Source organism: Kickxella alabastrina, assembly GCF_025024165.1.
Source record: "Kickxella alabastrina strain RSA 675 chromosome Unknown BX661scaffold_11, whole genome shotgun sequence".
Taxonomy (NCBI): Eukaryota; Fungi; Kickxellomycota; class Kickxellomycetes; order Kickxellales; family Kickxellaceae; genus Kickxella; species Kickxella alabastrina.
Genome location: NW_026251482.1, coordinates 617,227 through 626,258, shown reverse-complemented (window position 1 = coordinate 626,258; position 9,032 = coordinate 617,227). Strand labels below are relative to the sequence as shown.

General features: G+C 50.3%; 1 protein-coding gene across 1 annotated transcript; it reads right to left on the bottom strand.

Annotated features, from left to right (window-relative positions):
- Positions 1–446: 446 nt before the first annotated feature.
- Positions 447–6,676, bottom strand: BX661DRAFT_182803 (uncharacterized protein; the record flags this gene model as incomplete). Its single annotated transcript, XM_051536061.1, has 3 exons — positions 6,112–6,676; positions 1,238–5,958; positions 447–466 (listed from the first exon to the last, which is right to left on the bottom strand). Coding segments are annotated over exons 1-3 (5,077 nt in total), but the record flags the coding sequence as incomplete, so codon positions are not given.
- Between the last annotated feature and the right edge of the window lie 2,356 nt (positions 6,677–9,032).

The following is a 9,032-nucleotide window of genomic DNA, read 5'->3' as shown; positions in this document are numbered from 1 at the left end:
GGCATTTGTGCTTCTGTCTTATACAGCCAATCACAGCGCAACATGCGGGAGTGTTTATTTTTCGAACGAAGATTCCAACCTTCTTTCTTTTCGTTAATATTTGAGTCACAAGGGGTCCAAAACAAAACGCACGCTCAGAATATTTAAATAAAAATCTATATATAACAAAAAAAACCAAGCCATTTTCTACATTTGTTTTACTGCACGCATAAAGCCATGATCAACAAGTTCGACGAATAGCATAAAACAATAAAGGTAATTCAATCAGTACATATCGCCGAGCGCCTTCTGCAGGTCCCTTGCAGAGTTATACACCCGCTCGGTATTGCTCGTGTGCGCGCGGCCGCCACTGCCACCGCCACCGCCAGAAACATTGATGCTGCCTCCACCATTCTCATTAACTCTCTCCAAGCTCATCTCAACACTGTCATCCCAAAAGGCCCTGCGCTGCTGCTGCAGCTGCTTTCTCTGTTTTAAACCTTTCCTCTCGCCCACCGCAGCAGCCGGCGCCGCCGCCACACGCGAGGTCGGCAAAGTATCCGAGTGATGCAGCCCCGCCAACGTCGCAATCTGCTCACCCTTGACATCCAAAAGATCAACCAAATCCTTCAAATCCCCAGCCATCTGCCTCCTACGCCTCTGGTCGCTCTTCCGCGTCGGATCCAGCATCTCGTACTCCCCAACCATCCGGCGGTACCGACGCCCCACAGCATCCAGCTCCTCCCGTAATTGCTCAATAACCACCCCCGTAGTCCTCCGTGTATCCCCCAAGGGCGATCCACGCTGAGCCAAACTCCGCGCAATTACCTTCCCGCTCCGCGTCGGCGTCGGCGTAAACGAATGATAGAGTGAATCTCCACGCACACCCTGCAAATCATCCTCACGCGAAACATACGCTGGCGGTGGCGACAATGTTGACCGCTGCGAATGCGGGCGCTCCATAGTCATGACATCAACGTAGGCATTCAGAAGCCCCTGCAGCTGACGCATCGGCAGAGACTTGTACGCCACTGCGTGCTTCCCATAAAGATACGGATCATGGTTCTGTGCCTCCAGGGACCGACACACCGGGCAGTCTGCCGCCTTGGTGCTTCGCAGATGGTGGAACCGCTTAATATGCTCCTGCTCAAGCCCTGCCAGTGTCTCGCTAAGCTGCCGCACAATATGTGCACTGTAGATAGCGTCATTCAGACTATCATATCCGTCATCTGCGCGTACATTTGTTCGCAGACTCTGCTGCTGCTGCTGCTGCTGCTGCTCATGCTCATGCTCATGCTCATGCTGGTGTTGTCGACGAAGAGAATCTAAGGTCTGGCGTCTCCCTAGTTGGTCGCTGTTGCCTAGATGCGAAGTTATGGATTCGCCAGAAATCCGCTCGCTGCGTTTCTGCGCAGTCATGGACAGCGGCGGCAGCTGGCTGCGGTGGCCGGGCGTGCTGGCCGCATGAACTAAGGCAGGGCCGACAGAACCGGGCACCGGCATAGGCGCGTCGTCCTGCACCGTCGTCATCGTGTCCGATAGCTCGCCGTCATCCTCATTGTCATACTCGTCGGCCATAGCATCCATGGCTGCATCAACATCAGCAGCATGGTCAGTATTGGCAAAATGACTTCCAAACGCACTCATCGCTTGCTGCTGTTGGTGCTGGGGGCGGCCCCGCCCAGCCAACGGCGACATCTGCTGGCGATAGCCACGGCGTCCCCCCATCGAGAAGCGCTCCCGCAGCGGCGACACAGCCCTCGGCGCCGGCGGCGACGCCAGGCGTTCTCTCAGTTCAGGCTCCTCCTGGCTACTGGGCCAATGCACCCCCTGCGCCAGCCGGCCTCTCCTTGTCGGCGTCTCGAACACAGGCGCCCCCACTATCCGCTGGCGAGCAGCCAATGCCGGGCTTCTGCTCTCCCTCGGCTCGGACTCTTCCGGCACAGACCCCACGTCCGCCGGCTGTTCCGGCTGCGCAGCTTCCGACTGATTCTGCGTTTTGGCGACCAGCAGTTGCTTGCCAATACGCTCAAAATGAGATTCCATCGATGCCAGAACACTGCGCATAAACGCCTTGTCCACGGGACCATCATCCCCAGCATCAGCATTATCAGCTGAAACGTCCTCCGTCTGCACAGCCGTCTCGGTCGCCATCCCACGCCTTGGCTGCTGCTGCTGTGGCTGTTGCTGCTGCTGTGGCTGATCCAGAGTCTCAGAAGCTTGTTGTGCGGAAGCTCTTTCGAAACTACCATTCTTACTGACGACCGCCGAAACCATCTCCTCCAGGGTCCTGTAAAGATCCTCCTTGGATATCGACCCCTCACCCAGGGCATCCAGCACTCTGGCCAAGCCCTGCGCCAACCCACCGCTACTGTCACCACCATCAGCTCCGCTGCTGCCGCTGATTTCACGGGTGACCGATGCAGACAGTGGTTGCGGCAGCGATGACACCGACGGCATAAGCGGCGACATCCCGCGCATAACGCTATAATTACCGGCCGCAGTATCGCTAGTATACCGCTCGACATACTGCTGCGTGCTCTGTGTGCGCTGAGGTGCCACCTCACTGCGGTATCTCTGCATAAACCTATCAGTGGCATTAGCCTCGGCATCCGACGCCGCCACCAGTGCTGGTGGTGCCGGTGCAGCTTCTGACCCGACAAAACTGCCTGACTCATCGTCAATAAACCGCGAAAAATTATTGCGCCTACGCGGCGTTGGTGCAGCTGGGCGGGAATCTGGATACGACCGGTTGCTAATATCCGCTGCCTGCTGCTGCTGCTGCTCGCGTTTGCGCTCGCGCTGCTTCTCTTCAGCCTCCATGCTTATTCCCGCATACACGTTGTTCAGCTGGCGATCCAACGTACTCATTGTGCGCATCCGCCGCGAGTCATGGTCAACAGCAATCGGCCCAAGCTGCGAGCGACCAGTGTCAGCCGGCCGACCACCCTCTTTGGCACCAACACCGGGTGGCGTTTCTATCTGCGTCTGCGAGCTCATAGTCGTAAGAACAACCTTGACCATATCGTAGATCTCCTTCAACGACGGTGTCCCTTCGGCATTCTCCGACACCACCTGCGGCTGCTGCTGCTGCCCACGCCCAGCAGATTGCTGCCCTTGATGCCCCTGCTGCTGCTGTGGTAGCTGCTGGCCCCTGCCAAATCCGCTCATGCCCATATGCCCCATGTCCAATTCCTCCATTGACCCCACGGACGGCGTCGGCGACTCATACCTTATAGTATGCACAGCGTCAGACTCGTAGCTCAGCATCCCGCGCAAATCACCCTGCGACCTGCCACCCCACTCCGAACCCGGCCTATCTGCAACCACCCGCGCTCTCGGCGAGTTCTCCATCGACGAAACACTGTCAATCTTTCCCAGCGCTACATCCTTATACCTCGGCAGCCTCGCAATATCCACCGTCGGTTCCTGAAACGGCACATACGCTGCCGACGTCACCGTCGACTGCGACGTCCAATCACGCGACACAAAACCCGTGCCACCAGCTGCGTTTGCACTGCGCATAGGCGACGCCATTCCACGTGACGCTCCCAGAATCCGTGCATGCGCGGGTGCGAATTGCCCAGTGGCGAGGGGCGTGCGGTTGATACGGATTGACTCGGTTGGCTGCATGTCGCCTAGAAGCAGTGAGCCGAGTCCCAGTGAACCATCGTCGCTCTGGTCATAGTCTGGGCTGACTTGAGCGGCCTGTGCAAACTCGGCTGCTGCCCGAGCATTGCGCTGCTGCTGCTGCTGGTCCTGCTGCTGGTAGTCCTGCTGGTGGCTCGCCTGGTGGCTCGCCTGGTGGCTCGGCTGGCGGTCCTGCTGATGCTGATAGTTCTGCTGCTGCTGCCGGCTCTGCTGCTGCTGCTGGTAGTGGTGGTGGTCGGGCGTCGACTGTCGCGAGGCAATCGCCAGCGGCGGCGGGCGGCGCATATCATCAATGGACCGCGGCCCCGCCGGCCTGGCATTGCGCAGAAGCGCCATCTGACCCTGGGGCTGCGCCCTCTGCATCTCGCCCTGTGGAATTCCTGACGGCGGCGTCTGCAGTGCATGGGCATCAAACGGCGGCACCACATGCAGCACACGTGTGGACGGCCCATGGTATGGGTCGCGGCTCATGACTGTCCTTGGGGTTGTTGGCGGTGGTGGCAGCAGTACGGCGCCATCAGCCTGGCCATTGTTCTCGCGCTGTCCATAATGGCCATAATGGCCATACTGGTTGTTTTGCGCATGGCGTTGCTGCTGTGGATGATCCGTCACAGGCGTAGGCTGCGCGGTGCCCAGGGACGCGACGATATTCCGGTCGCCGGGCCCAGGCGCTGCGAAGCGGATCCACCCGCGGCCCATCGGCGATTTTGCACTGCGATGGCTACTCTCAGTTGAGTGGCCAAGATCGGCAGGGATCAGGCCACTGACCTCCGAGTCGGCATCTGACATGCCCAGGCTGTTGGCCTTACCCATCAGTTCAATGGGGTTGCGCATATCCATAGCGAACCGTTCCTCCTGCTCTCGCATCGCCTCCACCGTGGCCTCCCTGCCATCCCACGTGGAGAAATTGCGCCTCCTAGCCAACGTTGACTGATTTTGCTGCTGCTGGGAGACCCGATGTCCTGGCCGCATCCATTGATTGTGTCCATTGCCAATAATCGATGAGCTCGACGCAAACAGCGACTCCGGCGGCCGGTCAGAACCAAATCCATCGTTGTCATGGTCAGATTCACCCATAAGATCAGAGAAATCCATTTCATGCTGCCTCGCAATATCCTCGTAATCAGGGTTGCTGCTGGTCGCGTAGTTGCCAAACATCTCATCAGCATCCTCCACCGGCCCAAACCCGCTATCCCTCGCGGAGCCACCCCCACCGGGAGTGCTTGGCCTCGACGAATAGCCCAAACTACTGACCATATTCCCGAACCGCCCACGGCCCGAGTTGCTGAACGGGCTGAACTGCGTCGGTGACGACAAATGCCCACGCTGGTGTGAGCCACCACCGCCACCGGCCCTGCCCTGGCTAAAGTACTCCGAGTCCTGCCGCATGGACTCGGGCGACTGAGCGCCCAGGGTCTCCTGACTGCCCATATTAGGATGGTCAAGCGAATCAAACGACCCATTCAGCGAGTACTCCCCCCTCGGCACAACAAACCGATCATCCAGCGACCGATGCGCGTCGATATTCTGGAAAGGCGGAGGCTCCAACCGCAACGTCGCATCATCATCCGCTTCCACCCTAAGCTCCTCAACCACCCTGATATTCTCCGCTCTCAAAGCCGCTACAGCCTCTGTCATTTCGTCCACCTGCTCATTCTGGATCTCCCTGACGACTGAGTATACCTCGGCAATGGTCGAAATGATTTGGCCTTCGCTTGAGTTGTCGGGGGTAGGAAGTGGATTCCTCAACTGATGCGCTGCACCAGGCTGAATTATCATATCGTCTCGCCCTATATTCGCAATACTCAGCGCATCTTCCTCGCTGTTCGTCGCTGAAGTTACTGAAAGCTGTGCCGTGGTGAATGTGGTATTGATATCGGGTGTATCTGGAATCTCCCGCTCATTCTCATCCCAGTCAACCTCCTCCTCCTCCCGCTGCTGCTGCTGCTGTGGGAAAGACTGGTTGAGCCGACCCATTACTTGCGCCAACTGAGCGCCTATTTCTTCAATCCCACCAACCTCTCGCGTATGTTCAGGCGAGCTAAATGTGGTCAGCCTCTCGTCACGCTCATCGCTCCCGTCGTGTTCACTGTCCGAGGGACCATCCCTTATAACATTAGGACCATTAGGCTGGCGACCATCGGGGTGGCTACGCATAGTGGAGTGTCTGTCGAGCGTGTCTGAGTGCAGCGAGCGCGTATGGCTGTAGTTGCCGACACCACCGCCATTAGCGCGGTTCAAAAAAGAGTCCTCGGAAATATCCTCGGCCGTCAGACCCATCGTCTGACGCGTACCACCGCCAGTTTCCCCAGAGTGCGTGGAAAATTCCTAGTTTTAGACAAAGAAAGCCAATGACAATATACAGAACCATTAGCTTAAATCAGCCTTATCATTTGCAAAAAACGTGATCCTTACTTTTGTTATGCGTCAATCGCACAGGCATAATCCAAAAATCCAAAAAGAAGAATAAAAACAGCTTACCATCTCCTCCATTCCTCTGTCATCCTCAAAACTACGCCCAAACATATCGTCTTCTTCACTATCATCTCCACGCCGTCCATTTCGGTACCAGCCCTGCTGGTCGACACGGGACTCCGCGGGCGTATCGCTCATCCGGCGTATCTCCAGCCGCTCTAAAGGCCCATCAAACTGGTCTGCAAAATCCACCCCCGTTTCATCCTGGGACACAGCACGGCCAATCTCCGACACTGCATAACCCAAATGCTCAGCTGTGTTGTCCTCGTACCCGGAAAGTTCCTCTGTTGGAGGCTCATTGTGATCTGAATACATTGCCTGGTAATTAATTGAAGGCGACATTACTTTTAAAAAGGAATAAAGTTGTTAGAATTGAAATTAGCGAAAGAAAATAAATAAATAAATAAATACGAATAGATGTAGGAAATATAAAAGTGCAAATTTGGAAGCGAAAAAAAGGGTTTAGTTTTTTGCTTGGAGGGTTTTTTATTTGTTTAATAAAATAAGTGCAAAAATGAATAGTGTTAGGGAAGTGAAAAAATAGAGGGTGGGCAAACAAAAAAGGATGAACGGAAAAAAAAATAAGACCTTTTTTTATTTACGTTTTTTTAAAAAAAATTACTAACGCGACTTTTTTCTATTGTCCAAATACTGAAAAATAAAAATATTATCGCGACGCGATTCAGATTTTCGTTCTTCCCCCTCTCATCATTTTCACAAAGTTTATGAAAATAAAACTGCAATTCCTGCCTAGTGGCTTTTGTCACAAACATAAAAATGCAAGCTTTAATTTAATCACGTAATTAATACCCATTATATCTTAAAATATGTGTATTATTAGTTGTATTTGATGTTGAATAATAAAATAAGTGTTCTTAATTAAGCTAGTTGTTCTCTCACATGAAATCTTTTGTTTTAATCGTTTATGCTGTTTATTGAAACTAGTCGGCAGCACTAGTTTTCTTTTCTCGCTGATTACTCAGACTGCTATCAAAAGTGGGTTCAAACCTGTTGAGAATAAGTGAGAAATAACTATGTAGGAAAAATTGGCTACCTTAATTCTGCGCCACTTGAGCTCTTGCTTGTCTGACTATAGACAATAGACATAGGCCAAACTCTGCGCATGTTTGTCTTGATCGTCTTTTGTCACTTTTTGCGTGAACCAAGTAGGTGCATTCCCAATTATTTGCTAAAACAATTAAAGATGATGTGCATGTTTAGGCTTGCTGCAATACCTTTGTTCCAAAAACGTCATCTGACTTCAGGCACTGATTATTCTGCTGGGTGGGCTGTAAAGTTCACAGGAGCCACTCCAGTTTCAGCTTGTGCCATGCCATTAAGGATGGAGGTAGAAACCCTTGAAACTGGGAGTTGATTATCCAAAAGAGGCTCAGTGCTATTAAACGCTAATTTTGAATTCGGGATCAGGCTATTAGAAAAAGAGGACAGTGAGAAATGGAAAGTGTGAGAAATGAATAAAAGGATAAAAGCATAATCACTGTAATGAGGAATTGTAGTTATAAGATATATTAATAGAAATTAAACTACGAAAAGAGCTGAAGAGCTCACTATTCAGAATTCGCTGTGCGCATAAAATATCATAAACATATTTCACACGTCTACGCTGTCACATGACGCAACCCCATTTCTGATGTCACAATCACTCATTTTATCACAAAGTATTATTTTTATACTTTTTACTTAAACTACCACTGTGAATTTCAAGCATATCAATGATTCTTTTAATATTTTCATTTATATTTATATTCGATGGTTATGTATTACTTTTGCAAATTTGATCAAGAATATTTATAATAAATATCTTCTGGAGAGTATCGTAATTAATAATTGGCTCATTACTGGCATATTGGCCAAGCACCTGCATTAACATTTTCTCATTACTCGATGAGAACCCAGCATTGCAATTACCATCAATAAAATCAAATAGTTGGTCTCCATTTAGCTTTGAATTAAATGCTGAGCTACTACCACAGCTATTTAAATGCTTGTTTTCTTCGGAATATTTTTTCCTGAATGATTCTAGCAGGAAAAATTTGGATCATAATTTATTTCATACCCAAACTAAACACAAACAAACCTTTCCATTATTTTAGTAGAATTGGAGAATCAAGATAACAGCCATAAATGTAAAATCTGCTGTTCATAATATTTAATGATTGTATTTTGAATTTAAATTATTTATCTTTCATTACTCAATTATTTATTTTTAGGCTTATCAAGGGTTTTCTTTATTATACTATTGGTTGATGGCGATCAACTTATTGTTTGTGTGGCTAAACAGCCAAGACTGGCTAATAAGTCACACAGTGACCAAAGCAATATTCTTTCTACTCTTTACTTTTCACAGTACATAGCACTTATTTATTAAATATATCATATCATTATAATTTATCTACACGTTCATAGAACGTCCTATATTCCAACATTTTTTATGTACGCTCATGCGTGTACTTTGCAAAGTAGGGAGCATGTCTGGGCATAATTATTATGCCTTCCTAATTTACGCCCGCATGATTCAATTAGTACCCTATCAACCGGCATGCAGATGGAACCTTGTTTCACGATCCTCAACCTCGACATCAACTTCCATATCTTCAGGCTGCGCAGCATTACATTCGCGTTGCTATTTTTGAGCTGCACTAGATTCGATTTTGCAGAGCAGGCTGTATAAATTGGTTATATGCCCATCTCAATCCTAATGAATAGCTCCTAATTGAATGTATCATTAGCTGTACACACTCCAATATCCCCTGTTTTTTTAACAAAAAGCTGAAGCATTTTTTTGCTGCAACAGCTTTTTTCTGCAATGCTCTCCAATACCAATCGCAATCCCAAGCGAATGTCAATACAGCCACATTGTTTGTATGCTTGCTGTCATCTCTTATTTTATTTTTATTTTTATCAAC